General features: G+C 37.9%; 1 protein-coding gene across 1 annotated transcript in view; it reads right to left on the minus strand.

The window, feature by feature from the left end:
- Positions 1-16,154, minus strand: part of LOC128733109 (activating signal cointegrator 1 complex subunit 2) — a 33,985-nt gene extending 17,831 nt beyond the window's left edge. Inside the window, exons 1-4 of the mRNA XM_053826725.1 lie at positions 16,023-16,154; positions 15,891-15,968; positions 15,672-15,835; positions 13,561-13,945 (exon numbers count right to left, since the gene is read on the minus strand). Of these exons, the coding sequence (XP_053682700.1) occupies positions 13,561-13,945; positions 15,672-15,835; positions 15,891-15,968; positions 16,023-16,043 (648 nt within the window). The 5' untranslated portion in view covers positions 16,044-16,154. The remainder of the gene's footprint in view (positions 1-13,560; positions 13,946-15,671; positions 15,836-15,890; positions 15,969-16,022) is intronic.
- Between the last annotated feature and the right edge of the window lie 2,214 nt (positions 16,155-18,368).

An 18,368-nucleotide genomic window follows, 5' to 3' on the forward strand; every position in this document is an offset into this window, starting at 1 on the left:
AGACGAAGGTGCAATAATTGCTCAAAAGCACACGATAACGACGAAGAGTTCAACGACTGCAAGCAACCCAAAATGTGTCTGTACTGCCGAGAGGCGCACTTGACAACAGACTTCAGATGCCCAGAACGAGCCAGACAAAATAATATACAGGCCATCATGGCACGTACAAACCTTACAGCAGTTGAAGCAGTGGAACAATTTCCCATCCAAACTCGCAACTATTATGAAGCGCTAGTGGAATACGCACAGGAACCAACACCAGCAGAAACTTTCGCTTCCATGACTGCAGGAAATTACAAAACACGAGCAACACCACCGTCTAGGCCACGTAAACGAACTGGCGATAACGAGCAGTCAAACATCATTGCGGAACAAGTGGTAATATTGCAAGAAAAAAAGAAAAAAGCGGATCGTCAATGTAATAAAAACGGAGTGGCACTATTCAATAAGTATAGAGCAACCGAAACAGAAAAGTGGAAGAACCAGTTGAGACAAGCAGCGAAACAAAGACACGAAAATGACCAGCAACCCAGCACACAACCTGCCCCGTCAACGAGCAGGAGAAATGAACCCGATACAGAATACTTCGCAGATTTTGTATCAAAGATGATAGATGCGGGAAAAGTACATCCTGTCAGTTTAGAAATAAAAGAAAAAACAGGCAAAAATAATTGTTAACAAAATATAAAAAGAAAAAAAAAAACATATATTGTAGAGCAAAAGAAATAAAAATGCAGATAATACAAGCTAATGTACAAAGTTTCAGAAAAAATAAAGAAGAAATATTACGGGTGTTAAATGAAAAGAAATACGACATCGGAATATTCATGGAAACTTGGACAAAGCCAGGAGAGGAAACAAGTCGGGCGTACAGAATAAGTGGATATCATCAGATTCTAGCAGCAAGATCAGATGGCTATGGCGGAGTCGGCGTTTATGTTCAACAAAAATTCAATTACCTACCAATAAACATTGTAATACAAGCAGAGCAAATTCAAATAGTTGCGGTTAAAATACTTCGATTAGATATTGTCATTGTTGGAGTCTACGTGGCACCATCTACGACAACAAGTATATTCGAAACAGAAATCACCTCTATCTTGGCACAATTAGATCGGCAAAACAGAGTGGTTATTGCCGGCGATTTCAATTGTCACCACTATTCATGGGGGAACAACAGCTGCGACCGAAAAGGAGCGATTCTTATGGATGCTATAAATGACTCAAATCTGCTTTTGATGAACGACGGATCGAAAACATTCATTCCGATCGACACTACAAAGCAGGCGACTGCCATTGATTTAACAATATGTTCGACAGGGCTGTACTCTCAATTGGAATGGAATGTCGTTCCAAATTCTATCGGAAGAAGTGAACATTTGGTAATAGAAACGATTTGGACCACACCAAATAAGAACGGCAAACCACTCTTCGTGGACCATCGTAAAGTAATCGAAGAAGTGTCGAATTGGAGTAAAGAGGACGTTCAAAACTTCAATGACCTCAGGAACAAAGTAAAGGCTACTGTAACGAAGAACACCAAAATAAACAAACATTCTCCAAAAGCTTGGTGGAGCGAAAAAGTGGAGAAAGCTTGGAAGGACAAAAGAGAGGCGATGAAAAGATTTCGCGATCGAAGCACTATAGAAAACGCTATAGAGTTAAAAAAACACGCGGCGATATTTACGAAGCTCAAAAATGAAGGTATAAAAAAGAAAATCGAAGAATTTGCGGAATCGATAGATCCACAAACAAGTTCGAAAATACTGTGGAATAAAATAGCAAGATTATCCGGAAAAAATAAAAGAAAAGTCAACAACCCAATACAAGAAGACGAACAACTTGGAAAAGAATTCTTAGACACACATGTGGGAAAAACTGATGTTGATATCAATGCACTACGGTTTTTTGGGCCCGTATGCAGATACAACTTAATGAACGCAGAAAAATGGACCGAGATACTATCAAAGAAAAACTCTAAATCGGCACCTTCCGGTGACATGATAACGTACGGAATGCTCAAACAAATAAAACCAGAGGTAAGAGACATGATAATAGAACAAATTAACGTCATGTTTATTGCGGGTAAACTGTCGTATGAGCTCAAAGAGATTAAGTTAATAGCCATTCCTAAGCCGGGAAGAGATCAGAGCACGGTGCAGGGGAAAAGGCCCATAGCCCTGATACCCACGATCACCAAAATCATAAACTCTGCAGTGCTAGAAAAAATTCAAGACCATCTTAGCATAAGAAACATTCTACCTAAGCTTTGTTTTGGTTTTAGACAAAACGTTTCAACGTCGACCTGCGTGAACTATGTAGTGAACACAATCAAACGTAATAAGAGAGAAGGTTTTATCACGGCCGTGACATTTTTGGATTTGGCCAATGCATACAACACTGTTAAGACGGAACTATTAGAAGAGATTATGCTAGAAACACGGTTTCCATCTGAGATAATCATATGGGTAACATCATTTCTAAAAAACCGAAAAGTAGTAATGAAAGTTGGGGAAAACACCTTGTCAAGGACAGTCAGTAACGGCCTTCCGCAGGGTGATGTAATGTCGCCATCATTGTTCAACATATACACGATTAATCTGCATACAATCGACGATGCAGATGTTATCCTGGTGCAGTTCGCAGATGACTTTGCCCTAATCGTTAGGGCAAAATCCATGGAAATGTTGAACCAGAAAATGCAATATAACTTAACAGCTTTTACACGTAAAACTAAAGACCTTAATCTAGACATCAATCCGGACAAAACCAAAATAGTGTTATTCCACGGAGGAAATAATACTTTGAATATCAAAATTAATGACACAGCGATAGAGATGGTTAATAGTCACAGGTACCTTGGACTACAAATCGATAGGTTCCTTGTGTTTGGAGGACACATACGTGCCCTGAAGCAGAAGTTAGAAGAGCGGCTTAATATGCTTAAAATTATTAGTAACATACGATGCGGCGGCCACCCGCAAACTATGATCTTAGTTTACAATGCCCTGATAAGAAGCTGTATAGAATACGGTTCATCGGTTTTTAATAATGCGTCCACAACAAATAAGAAAACAATACAAACAATGTTAAATGCGTGCCTACGGAGAGTAACAGGGTGTACTAAAACGACCCCAATAAATTCTCTATTAGCAATATCTAGTCAGGAACCGTGGAATATAAGGAGCGAATATGTGGCATGTAGAGAGATTGCAAAAAGTGTAGCATACCGCAACCCATTATACGAACAACTACAAGCAACCTTGGACTTTGAGGGAGATGAAAATAAATTAACATATCTAGAAAAGCTATACCTGCAACATCTATATGTATTCACAAACATAAGTCCAATCCGGACGGCTAACACGCAATCATCATTAGAAGAAATCGAAATTAGCATGACCATAGGGTCCACGTTCAAAAAACAAAACACCAATCCTAAAATCATGAAACAAATGGTATTAGGACTGCTTAACGGAAGATATAAAAATAGACACAAAATCTATACAGATGCTTCGATGCTAGACGAAACATGCGGAATAGGTATCTATGTGGAATCAACGAATACACGTATCTCACAAAGGCTTGAACACCAAACATCCAATGTTGGAAGTGTGACTCTGCACACGCATCCAAGCAAGTTTACAATATTGCTTGAACTATCATTCTGAGGTTGTGCCAAAACCTAACAGGCTGTGCCCGAACTCATTTGTAAGTTTTGTGCGCGGATCCTGTGCTTCGGTTCGTACTTGAGTACATGTTTGCGATGAATTAGGCGATGTTTGACGGTCGGATTGTATGCGCACAGAGAAAATCGAAATAGCAGGCAATGCAAAACCTGCCTGCCTACTGTACACATGAGAAATGATTTACTAGGAATATTTGTTTCTACAGATTAGGTATGACTACTGTAGCTTTCGTGTTTTTCGACCAATTCTTAAACCTTTGTTACAGTATTTGTTAGTTAAATGTGCGAATTACATAAATTTTCAACGGAAGATTTTTGCGTACAAATGAAAACCATTTGTAAACAGTGCCATAAACATAAAAACTGTCAAATACACATGCATAATGAGAAGTAAAGCGGTTTTTCATGCTATGTCAGTTCTTGTACAAGCTTAGGACCATCGTTGCTTTATTGTCTAATGATTGAACAGTTAAATTTTAATACTATATATATTTTTTTTTATTTTGCTTGAAAATGTTGACAAATAGTGCATAGATGAATATCATTAACTATGAACAGCATGATATAGCAATATAATTATTTTAAACGTTAATTAGGCTTATACAAATTTGAAAAAAAGTTTATGTCGCCCCCCCCCTTCCAAAATTTTCGAAAATTGAAGGGGCAAAAAAATTTACGTTGCATTCTTTAGTGATAAGCAGATTTTTTACAGTTCACCGAGTTTACATCTCTAAATTACCCAATATGTGCAAAGTTAAAGTAATTATCCGCTTAGCCTCGATCAACTTTCCTTCACCAACTAAGCTTTTTGATTCCCAAAGCCGAAAATTGGATGTGCTTGAAATCAGACTTTTGGCTCCATTTACTTTAAATCTTATTCCATTTTATTTCAACTTTTTTTAAAAGAACCGAATTAGATTGAGGCATCAATAAACTAAACAATATATTAGTGAAATTTGGTACCGCTTTTGACGGATGTATTCCGAATTGCAGGAGGGTTATTTTATGCTGTCATCGGTAATAGATAGATTAAAATAGAAATACAACAAATTAGGCACTCCGGAATATCAGCATTCAGTACTTTCGGGGCTCCAATTGCTCGTTTTATTCCGTAGTGTCCAAGAACTTACCCTAATTTTGGATGTTGGGGACATAAAGCTTACAATTTTACCTTACAAATACAATATTTTATCATGCATTGAATGCATGCAGAAAGGATGTTACTGAATTGTTCGAAACTTTTCGGACCAATGTCATGTTGTGATTATCATTGGGATCAATGGTGGCCCCGACATTAACCCTCTAGTTCCCAACCCTGCCAATTGGCGGGCTTCAGCAAAATCATTGTAAATCTACTATGCTTATTCGTTTTATGTTGAGATCCACCCATATCTTCTCATTATAGTCTAATCTAACTATTCGAGTGGTTTGTTTGTTTTATTACGTTAATTTGAAACAGATATTTCGTGCAAAACTTGAAAAATGCCAGAAAACTGAGAAAAAAATTATTTTGCTCTGCAGAGTGAAATTCAAATTGTTGTAAATTGCTTATTTCTTGGAATAAATAAACAAAAAAATTATTGGTGAGTAGCTGATAAGTTGTACTTCATAGTAAAAAAGGAAATTTGCGATAAAAAGTTTAGGAACTGGTCGAGTTTTATCAAGGAACTGACCCCGCCAATTGGCGGGGTTGGGCAGTAACGTCAACTTTTTTTTGGTAATTTGACAATGTGTTGTTTTCGTTGTATTTATTGATTTTTTTCGAGTTTAAGCTACAAATTATTGTTATAGGCCTTGTTAACTTCTTTTATATGCCTTGAAAAATACACAAGCATGCAGTGGCATCAATATGAAAGGGGAATTTAGAGGACTTATCACCTAATTTTCAGTGCGCCTTTTTGACGAGCTGCAATATAACGCTTTATAGCTATATCACAAAACATTTTTGCATTTTGTGGTATTTGAAAATCATAACCCTATAACCAAGAACCAGATTCATTGAAACCCGGCGAATTTTACTGCTTAACGACAAAATCTTGATAAGCAAGACAATATTATTCAAAATGGGATCTATCATAGACCATTTTAAAACCGCAAATTTTAGTCTATACCGCTTAATAAGTTTGTGTTTATGAACAAATTGAATGAATTACCAGTCGATAAACGATTATAGTGAACAAATGTGTACTACAAAAATGAAAAAACCCAATTTATCAAACAAATCACATCAATGAGGATTTAAGTTTCATGTTCTATCAGACTCTAAAGGTTTTTCAAAGGTTACAGTTTCAAAGCATATTATGGTGTAGGCAATCCTGACTTGGGAGCAGCTACTAATGTTGTTGTTCGCCTTTCTAAAATTTTGCCAGATTTTAAAAATCATATTTTTCGATTATTATTACACGACATTACCATTGATTTTATATCTCAACTCGAGAGGAACGAGAGGAATATACGACTGGGTACTATTCGGAGTAATAGAATCCCCAAAAGCAAACTGCCCACTGATAAGGACTGATCAATAAGCAAGATCGTGGTGATTCTGCTTAATTCATTGCCAAATTTCAAAATACAACTGCTTCTATGTCTGTTTGGAAAGATTCGCTTCCCACGGGCAATGACTATAGACAACGATGAACTAGAAGTGGTTGATGAGTTCATATATTTGGGATCTCTGGTCACCGCGGACAATATTACGGGTAAGGAGATTCAATGATGCATTCAAGCTGGAAGTCAAGTCCAGTTTTCCTCGGCAAGACGCTTCGATTAACCCCTCTAGGGTCTACTTCATTTTTAGCACTGCAAAATTCACTAAAATGGCCGTAACTTTTTTATCTTTCAATATTTTTTCACCAAATTTGCGAGTTTTTCCGGAAATATTTTCTATTTTCATAATATCTATAGATAATAGCCATATGTCTTATGGTCCCGGAGTTATTCCGGAGTTCCTTGGGCGACCGTGAGATAAAGTTGCCAAATATTTAAAACTTGTTTGAAATCTGTTGATTTTTGTAAACATATCATCGACTGTGGACATATCAGTTACTTTGCCGCAGTTATGAGGTGCGCGCCATCCGAATCCGGAGGGACATTATAAATCCGGAACCGGTTCCCATAAAGGGACATTTCAGCATCAGTAAATTATGTCGTGTCGCATATCAAAAAACATCAGCACTCGACAAAATAGCGATTGGCGATAATCTCATGTCTCTCAGAGGCCGTATGACCGGTTCCGGGCCCGGGGAGGCTTTCTTTTCTGATTCTAGCACGGAACGGATTTTCGAAGGAACTTGTCCGGGACCTGGAATCGGCCATATGGTCAAAAATTTCAGTTGAAGTTCATTATAACTAGTTTCATAAATACTAGCACTGTTATAGATGTTCTAAAATCGATGTCCCGAATTAAATCGAAAAATTTGATTTTGCAACTTTTTTGCGCCCAGGTGCCCAACCCCGCCAATTGGCGGGTTACGAATTTTTATAAATAATCAAACTATTCCTGAACTTAGTAACTAGAGAATATTTTTTCCATTATTCTGGCCACGAAATGAGCATTTTAAAATTTTTTCAAGCAAATCAAAAATTTGGGCACTAGAGGGTTAACATCAAATCAAGTCATGTTAAGTTATATTGCTTTTGTACTGTGCATCTTCATCTGCTTCAAAATTGGAGTTTTAGTATGGATTATGGTAATGTGCGAAATTGGAATTAAATTGGAATAACATTTTCATTGCTAGGCAGTCGTAACGGTTTATCTCTCCAAACATTTCAATGATTAGTTCGGTTTGAACTAAAATTTAAGACCTGTACAACATTTTGGACTAAATATGCATTAATATGGAAAAATGAACACTGGTTTCTACTCCTTTGTTTCGGTTTTGAAGGTTTGATGTTATTATTTTTTTCTTGCCCCCGCACCCCCCCCCCCCCCCCCCCCCCTTGAGCAATAAACTTTTTTCCAAATTTGTATAAGCCTTAGTGAGACATGTTTCTTATCTGAAATGCTAACCAAATTCAGGGTTATAGCCCATATTGTATATGACAATGTTCAACTTGAATTTTTGTTATTAAATCTTGCTTTATGTAACGCCATTGTTACAAGTAATTATCCACAACTGATCAAAGTGAGTAATTCGTGCACTTTGATAGGGTTTGAGCGTATATGTATTCTAGAATTAGCGTTTTATTGGACGCTGTTCAATCATTGAGAGCGAAGAGCAAAATAATATCAAAACTATATCAAACTAAGGTATAATACTATATTTTGTTATTGAATAGACATTGAGATACATTGATAACACATTTTGTTATTGAGTAGATATTTGAAACATTGTAAGATGAGTTTAATAACTGATTTTGTTATCATACCTTATTGTGATCTTAAAATGACATTCGATATATTTCATAAAAAACTTTTTATTGATAACCCTCTAGTGCCCAAATGTTTGATTTGCTTGAAAATTTTTTAAAATGCTCATTTCGTGGCTAGAATAATGGAAAAAATATTCCCTAATCACTAAGTTCAGGAATAGTTTGATTATTTATAAAAATTCGTAACCCGCCAATTGGCGGGGTTGGGCACCTGGGCGCAAAAAAGTTGCAAAATCAAATTTTTCGATTTAATTCGGGACAACGATTTTAGAACATCTATAACAGTAGTATTTAAAGAACTAGTTATAATGAGCTTCAACTGAAATTTTTGACCATATGGCCGATTCCAGGTTCCGGACAAGTTACTTCGAAATCCGTTCCGTGCTTGAATCAGAAAAGAAATCCTCCCCGGACCCGGAACCGGTCATACGGCCTCTGAGAGACATGGGATGACCGCCAATCGCTATTTTGTCGAGTGCTGATGTTTTTTGATATGCGACACGACATAATTTACTGATGCTGAAATGTCCCTTTATGGGAACCGATTCTGGATTTATAATGTCCCCCCGGATTCGGATGGCGCGCACCATGGCTCATAACTGCAGCAAAGTAACTGATATGTCCACTGTCAATGATATGCTTACAAAAATCAACAGATTTCAAACAAGTTTTGAATATTTGGCAACTTTATCTAAAAAAGCCATGTCAGGGTCCCCCAAGGAACTCCGGAATAACTCCGGGATCATATGACATATGGCTATTATCTATAAATATTATGAAAATAGAAAATATATCCGAAAAAATTCCCAAATTTGGTGAAAAAATATTGAAAGATTACGTCGTTACGTCCATTTTAGTGAATTTTGCAGTGCTAAAAATGAAGTAGACCTTAGAGGGGTTAATCGAAGCGTCTTGCGGAGGAAAACTAGACTTGACTTCCAGCTTGAATGCATCATTGGATCTCCTCACATGTAATTTTGTCGGCGTTGACCAGAGATCCCAAATATATGAACTCATCAACCACTTCCAGTTCATCGTTGTCTATAGTCATTGCCCGTGGGAGACGAATCTTTCCAAACAGACATAGAAGCAGTTGTATTTTCAAATTTGGCAATGAATTCAGAAGAATGACCACGATCTTGCCTATTGATGTTCTTATCAGGAAGCAGCTTGCTTTTGGGGATTCTATTGCTCCGAATAGTTCCCAGTCGCATATTACTCTCGTTCCTGTCGAGCGGAGATATAAAATCAATGGTAATGTCGTATAATAATAATAATCGAAAAATATGATTTTTAAAGTCCGGTAAAATTTTAGAAAGGCGAACAACAACATTAGCTCTCAAGTCAGGATTGCCTACACCATAATATACTTTGAAACTGTAACCATTGAAAAACCTTTAGAGTCTGATAGAACATGAAACTTAAATCCTCATTTATGTGATTTGTTTGATAAATTGGGTTTTTCATTTTTGTTGTACACATTTGTTCACTATAATCTTTTATCGACTGGTAATTCCCTCAATTTGTTCATTAACACAAACTTATTAAGCGGTATAGATTAAAATTTGCGGTTTTAAAATGGTCTATGATAGATCCCATTTTGAATAATATTGTCTTGCTTATCAAGATTTTGTCGTTAAGCAGTAATGTGATATAGCTATAAGGCGTTATATGCAGCTCGTTAAAAAGGCGCACTGAAAATTAGGTGATAAGTCCTGTAAATTCCCCTTCCAAATTAATGCCACTGCATGCTTGTGTATTTTTTAAGGCATATAAAAGAAGCTAACAAGGCCTATAATTATAATTTGTAGCTTAAACTCGAAAAAAATCAATAATTACAACGGGAACAACACGTTGTCAAATTACCAAAAAAAAGTTGACGTTAATGCCCAACCCCGCCAATTGGCGGGGTCAGTTCCTTGATAAAAATCGACCCTAAACTTTTTATCGCAAATTTCCTTTTTTATCATGAAGTACAACTTATCAGCTACTCACTAATAATTTTTTTGTTCATTTATTCCAAGAAATAAGCAATTTACAACAATTTGAATTTCACTCTGCAGAGCAAAATAATTTTTTTCTCAGTTTTCTGGCATTTTTCAAGTTTCGCACGAAATATTTGTTTCAAATTAACGTAATAAAACAAACAAACCACTCGAATAGTTAGATTAGACTATAATGAGAAGGTATGGGTGGATATCGACATGAAACAAATAAGCATAGTAGAGTTATAACGATTTTGCTGAAGCCCGCCAATTGGCAGGGTTGGGAACTAGAGGGTTAAAGGGATTTTAAATTATAAATATTTTATAAAACAATTTTTTAATAAGTCATGTGCTACTACATTTGTTATTCAATACCTTAATAATACTAAAATATGTTATTCTAAACTCTGGATACAGTCATGTTATTGATTTGTTATTCAAATAACACAAGTAGTTATTCTTTTGGCCTTAAAGGAGCAAAATTTTGATATTATTTTTTGGTATTTTACCAACTATATCAGCCAAAACAAGAACAAATTTTGATATGAGTTATTAGATTTCCAATAACACATTTTGATATTATTTTGCTCTTCGCTCCTACTCGGGTGGAATCGTTCAATGATAGGCAAAATACCCTATTATTGTAATTGAGATTCTTTTCTGGTTTAGGTTGTCTCAGATTGTCGACAATTGCTCTATCAGACCGTCGGCAAATAAAACTAGCTGAAAGAATAAGGGGAGAAAACACCAACCCCTTGGGCAGCTGCCCTAAGTGGTTAAAACTTGCAACTCGGACACGCCAACCCAATCAAATGAAAATAAAAAATTTATAACAGGATGAGTTCTAAATAACATTTTTTTATAACAAAATCTGCTTTGCATTTTGCTATAAACTTAGGCTCGTTTAAAATAACAAAAATTGTAACAAAATCCGCTCTAGGCATATCACAAATATATCAAATTATGGTTTTATTTGATCTAGTTTATATCAAGATGTCAAGATCAAAAACCAGTATTCTGCCCCTGCTTTATAACTAAAATGTAACAAAACGTGTTATAAATAACAGAAAGAGATAGAATCTTTGTAAAACATTTTATGTACCGCAAGTTTTTCTAACATATTTATAACAAACTTTGATAGAAATATCAACTGGAGCTAGAATTCTGTAATAGAATCATTTGATGGGGAATCCAAATCCTTGTAATAACGCTAATCAAAAGTCCTGAATCAATAGAAAAATTTAAATCATGATTCATAAGTCAAATCTTTGAAAGTTATGCTACATTGAATTGATTTGAAAATACTTCATACTTTTGGCATCACTAGTATACATCTTTCATTTGTGTAAAGAATTAAAGATACAGATCAACCCTGTAGTTAAGCGTTCCTCAAGGTTATGCCAAGTCCAGAATATATAATAGAATATATTCTGATATATTAAATCATATATAAGTTCAACGAGCATTTAAACATTAAATTCTGTTTATTATGTATAAAAAACGTTTTAGTTTTGGCTAAATAAACCGAATACCATAATTTTAAACAAAAGTCAAGCGGGAAAATTTTTAAAAGCTTCAAAGCAGTAAAAAGAAACAAGTGAATAAACAAAATTTAACGCGAAAATAAATATTTTTGTATGATTTAATGGTCGTATTGTGTTAAATAATTAAAATTACATTTTAATCACCAATCGTAATTTAAATATTCATTAAAGCGCATTGACATCAGATTTGCTAATAGCATAACGGTCAGAAGAACATTATCGACACAGTTTCTTTCACCTTTGCTGTGCTGTGTGCACCCAGAAATCAGCAATCCATGCTGAACACGTCGCCTCAATTCATCGCAGGTACATCGCGTGCATCGTCGAAGTACATCGCATGATGTTACCAATGTTTCGTACCAAAGTGTGAACCTTTTGATCAGAGTATGCGGTTCGCAAAAAACTTTAAACGCTGCGATGAGGCAAGTTTGAGTTGAACGTGAATCAAAGAAAAATGACTTCGATCCAACTTGGGTTCAGCATATGCCAACACTGAATAGCAATTAAAATCGCAACGAACGAGATCGAAAAAAACCAACTAAATAATGCAGTAATATTTACAGACTCGCTATCATCTTGCTTGTTGTTGTACCATAATCAAAGAGACCTAAAAAGAGTAGAATTAACAGATGAAATCCTACGAACATGTCGCGAGTGGAAGATCCAAATTCAGTGGATGCCTAGTCATATAGACATTAAAGGTAACGATCTGGCCGACTCGTTAGCCAAGAAAGGTGCACAGTATGGAGACCTTCTGGAACACCCAATTCTATTAAATGATGCGTATTTATGGCTACAAAAAACGAAACAAATAAAGGCTAACAACTGGTATAAGGAATACGCCGAAGTAAAGGGAAAATCCTTTTTCAAAATACAGCCGGAATTCCGAGAGAAACCGTGGTATCACAACCTCCCGTTAAACAACTTGGAAACTAGAACTCTTAACAGAGTGCTAACTGGACACGACTACAGTAAATACTGGCTCCACAAAATGAGACTGCAAGACAACCCAGATTGTGTTGTATGCCAAACAGCTGAAACAACAGAACATATTCTATTACACTGCAAACGTTTTTCACAAATGAGGACAAAATACAGCTTTGTTAAATATCACACAATAAAACAGCTATTTGACGCAAAAGACGTTAAACTACTTCGAGATGTTGTGGATTTTTTAAAGAAAACTCAATTAAAGATGTAAAAAATATTGTTGCCGAACTTAACGAATTTATGAACAAAACAAACCACAGCAATGTAACCGCAGGCGGTGGCTGAACTTAATCGGCTTTCACTGCCTGCTGAGCTCAAACCCTGCAATCGCAGCCACAGGGTGGACTGTCAAATCGACGTTAAAGAAGCAGATGGACTTATGGTCGCTGTCACCCGTCCAACAAAACCAGAAGAAGAAGAAGAAGAAGCACTGCAGCGACACTGGCATTCTATATATATTGATTATACTGCGATTTTTCATCAATAGTAATATTACATATTCATCGAGAGAAAAACGCGAATTTAGTTTTTAAATCGATTTTAAGATATTTGGCCGCACTTCCGCTAAAAACTAATAGTTTTTTCGGATTCCTCGGACAATTTCCGTTGGAAGCATGATAAAATAGTCTTTCTAAAAACCTAGTATTTCCTGAGTCTTTTGCTTGTAGCAAAAGAAAATAAGAAGATTTGACGAAAACGTGTCTTTTTGTTAAAAATCAGGTACTCCCAACGTCCAATTCGCACCAAACTTAGGATTTATTCTTGCTGACCTGAAACGAACAATCTGACTAAATTTGGTTCAAATCCGAGAAGGTCGATTACACTCGGACACTTGACGAAGAATGGCCCATATACAATCCATCTGCTTATGTCATCTCATCCAAGTCATCTTATCCGTTAAAGTCCGTCGACAAGGTAAGGTCAAGTGTCGTGACTTTAGTCAAACAATAAGCACACCTGTACAGAAGTAAACCATACTTACTTTCTGGAGAAATTGTAGACCGGTTTTCAAATCAAACCAATATTTTGGTTGCAATTTGAAAATCGTTTGCAACATCTGCGTCAGTACCGTCTTATTTTCCCGCCCATACACCGGCAGCAGATCGAACAGTAGCGGAACCGATATCAAGTAATGCTTGTACAACAGATCGCCGAGGTATTCTCTCGCGATCCAGCAGCGATCCGACTCGCGCTGCGTAATCATACGGCAGATAACCTGTAGCGTTGCACGTAGGGCAGCCGAATAAACGGGCACTACTTTTTCCGAACTACGGATCACTCCGGAGAGGTAGCATGGAACTGCTAACTGAGTGAATGAAATGACGGCTTCGATGGCGCTTTTGTTGTACACCATCGTGGACCAAAATCTGGAATGAGAAGCAAACAAAGAGTGTGGATTGGAGCCGATAATGTTTTAATGATGTATTATGCATCTGCTGTAAAGCGACTGCACTTTGTGCACTAGTGTCAAGTGCGAGCGAAAAGGGCAGTAGGGCAATGTTTCACAGTTCGAGGTTCCTTCCCATAGTGCGTTCTTGTCAATAAAATGCATGTCTTATCGGAGCGTATGAAATAGTAACACTTTGCTATTCATAATGCCTGCCGTGATTTTATTGGCCGCGATCCTAGTACTGGCAGCCATCATCGTTGGCTCGCTGCATTACCTCTTCACTTACTGGACCCGTCGGAACATACCACAACTAAAGCCAAGTTTTCCGTTTGGTAACATCGGTCCTATCATCCGACAGGAGCTTTCCGCGAGTGATTTCTACTGCAGTCTTTACGATCGCACCAAACTAGAGCCGCTGCTGGGAATTTATATACTGCTTCGACCGGTTCTGGTCATTAACGACCATCGGCTAGCGCGGGACATCATGACCAGTGATTTTGAACATTTTTACGACCGTGGAGTTTAGTCGGACGAGCAACGTGACCCGCTCAGTGCGCTTTTGTTCGCACTAGAAGGACAAAAGTGGTTCCAGCTACGCACGAAACTTACGCCAAGTTTTAGTCCAGCTCGCCTTAAGCAGATGTTTCAAACTCAACTGTCCACAGGCCTAGCCTTACAACATTACATAGAACCATTCGCTAACAGTGGATGCGATTTTGATGCAAGAGATTTGTTCTCAAGGTATGCAGCCGGTGCTGTCGCCTCGGTAGCTTTCGGAATAAGCACTGATGCAATCAATAATCCGCAGGAAGAATTCTATCTCAAAGGTAAACTAATACTGCCGTCGGATCGGGGTAGTTTTATACGATAGACAGCTAGCTTTCTAGTTCCTAAGATAATGAACTTCGCTAAAATTCGACTTTTTCCTAGAGAACTAGAAGATTTTCTGCGGGACCTCGTGCGACAAACAGTAAATCGTCGAGAAAAGGAGAACACATCAAGAAAGGACATTATGCAACTCCTTCTGCAATTGAGAAACTCCGGTGTCATAGATAACAGCGAATCATGGGATGTGAACGCTTCAACCAAGCAAAAAAAATATGTCGATGAATCAAGTGGTATCAGCAGCTTACTCGTTTCTCCTGGGCGGTTTCGAAACAAGTGCATCAGCAATGGCCTTCTGTCTCTACGAAGTATCTAAAAAAAAACATATATACAGCAAAAAGTACAACTCGAAATAGACGAAATTCTACAGCAATCAAATGGCACCATCACGTACGAGAACGTTTACCAGTTTAAAATATTTGGACAACTGTTTGGACGAAACCTTACGCAAGTATCCCTCCGTCGTATATCTCAACCGTATTTGCACAAAAGACTACCCGGTTTATGGAACAAATCACGTCATCCGCCAAGGAACACCCCTGTTGATACCTATATTCGCTTACCACCAAACGAGTTTAATCCCGATCGGTTCGACGACGGCAGCATTCGAGATCTGCCCTACTACCCTTTCGGCGAAGGACCTCGCAAGTGTATTGGGGAATGGGCAAAATGAAAGCTAAACTCGCACTGGCACTATTGTTTTCCCGGTACAATTTCCAACTAACCGATCCGATGGAACGTAACCAAGAACCAGAAATCGACCGGCAATGTTTCACTATACTAATCCGAAAATTGGTGTCAGAGTTACAGTTACTCACCGATAATGTTCCAGTTCCAGCAGCCCTTCCATGTCCCTAATGAACCAACCGGTTTCGCTGAGCCACTGGTCTAGCCCGGCGGATCCTTCCTGCAGTAAACACCCATTTCGAATCGGAAGCGAAGTATATCGGGTAAAACAATGTGAATCTTTCCATTTTTCGTTCTAAAATGTTTAATAGTTAGAGTCATGTTAAATCCGGAGTTAAAATAGTATTTACCAAGGCAGGAACCGTTCTTTTTACTCCATCTTCATCCCGTTCAAGCAACAACTCATTTAGGGGTAGCTTCTTTTCATTCTGAAATAGAACAATTTAAAAAAAACCGTGACACGTTTCACCGATTCAACTCACTTCAAAGGTGTTCAGTATCATGATTAGTGTTTTACTTCAAACTTTTCACTCGTTTATCTAGATTTACTATCACTGCATAACAGTAATTTACACTTGCACTTCTGTTTTACACCAAAAATGCTGAATAGGATACGGCATGAAATCAAGAAAATAAACAAAATCGTAAATCAGCTGACGTATACAGAGATGGCGCAATTATTGATATTTATCGATAAAGTTTTGCATCGCATCAGATGCGACGCGATTCACGATTCACCCCAGAGCATACAAATGCTCACGATGTACACCAAAAAAATAGACACGTGCGATCTCGCGTGATTAATAAATGAGAATATTATTAAGTGTCTTACCCCTCGGGTCGGACAAGACGCCGTTGTGTAAAATCTTGCACGAGAACGCCTCGTACTGAGCCTCGATGAGATGGACTAGCTTATCTGGAACTCCTCTACGCCTAAGTGCGCTCCAGATGTTTTCGTGGTTGAGTCGGTCGAACGTCTTTTCGAAGTCAACGAACACCATCAGAAGAGTCCTGGAATTCGTTTATCTGCTCCAATATAATACGGAGCATTGTGATATGGTCTACACATGATCGGCCTGCACGGAATCAAGTTTGCTGCCGTCGGAGAGTAGCGTCAATCTTCGCTTCGATCCGGTTGAGGATTACCACAGACAAACAGACGAGACACTCGCGATAATTCCATCGTCCAATCAAAACCCACTCATTTTTCAAAAAAGCATGTTTCGCAACATGGCCACACCGCGGCGCGCGAGTGTTGCTTTGAGTTTTCAGTATAAAACCATTCAAATGTACAAAACCCTACAGCATAAAACCCTGCAAAAGCAAGCTACTCCGCAACATGCATAACAGAGGGTGCTACTGTGCAAGCAAAATGTGCAGGACGATGGTTTTTAAAGGATTTTCTTCTATGTATCGTGTCAGTTCGTCAGTGGGATTACCTTACAGAGTACTTTGAGAGTAATACAGAGCAACGTGATGCCACGCCAGTTACCACATCCCGTTAGGTTTCCTTTTTCAGAAACTTTGACAAAAACTGCGTCTAGTCCTCCGGAAAAGTTGCAGTTTCCCATATATTGCTAAAAAAAACTGATGCATCATCTGACCTGTCAAAGATGGGTCAGCTTTGAGCATCTCGGCTGAAATACAGTCTATTCTTGGCGCTTCATTGGATTTCATACTCTTGATGGCTACTTAATGGCAATTTCATTCAGCGATGGCGCCTCCGATTTAACGCGATTAATTCGACGAACTGTAGACGTCATACGCTACTGGCATACGTAGTTGGTCTCTGATATTTGCAACTCGGAAGAGTTGTTCAAAATGTTCAGTCCATCGCATAAGCTGTTGTGTACGATCAGTCAGTAACTGACCAGCTCTGTCTTTAAGCGACATCTTAGTATTCATACTCGCACCACTGAGGCGGCGAGGAATATCGTACAACATACGGATATCACCATTGGCGGCGGCGGTTTCCCCTTGTTCGGCTACTGTGTTACCTGACTCACTGCGAAATGCGTTTTATTCGCGGTATCGTGTTGGTTCGAAAGGTTTCGAAAAATATCGCCCTTGTATCGAAAATATCGTTTATTTTGATCACTAAAAATAACGTACTTAACCGTTATGTGTGCGACAGGGTACCCGGGTACCTTTTCAGTTTTAAAATAGTTATAACTCATTCAATTTAAAACATACGTCATTGAAATTTTGCGACATCGTAAAACTCGTTGATCTTAAATAATTGAGGTTTTTTTTGGTGCATATCCATAAAGGGGTTTAGCAATGAGAGTCACTTGAATTTTTTTATTACGTAGGAGGGCGACAAGGGTACCCGGGTACCCATGATTTGCTATCTTCATAACTTTAGTTATGTTGAACCGATTTGGATGAAACCGGTGGCATTTGATTCGTACATTTATCTAGTTTTGATCAGATAAAGCGTTTGGCCATCAAATGACAAGTAGTTCCCGGGAATCGGTAATTCCGGAGTAACATCCGGTAAAACGTGGGAAGCCGCATGTTTTGAAAGAATATCAGCTTTCAGTAAACCTATTAGCTTTTAACTTGACACTGTGGACCCTTTTTTCATCTAATTATATAAATTGGTGACTTTAGATCGCATTGGCCACTCCAGAATTTGGTTTCTGTAGGGATACAGATGGCGAGTTGGGTGCCTAATCCAATATTAGAATTGGTTTAGCGGATCTTTTAGATGTTTTGAACTGAAATGGTCAGTTTAGTACTGATTGATAATTTCGGAACTGGTTCCAAATGTATAACGGATGGTTCTACGTTTTGAACGGTTCTGATAATGCTAAGCATTATCTTGA

The sequence above is a fragment of the Sabethes cyaneus genome, chromosome 1 (assembly GCF_943734655.1).
Source record: "Sabethes cyaneus chromosome 1, idSabCyanKW18_F2, whole genome shotgun sequence".
Taxonomy (NCBI): Eukaryota; Metazoa; Arthropoda; class Insecta; order Diptera; family Culicidae; genus Sabethes; species Sabethes cyaneus.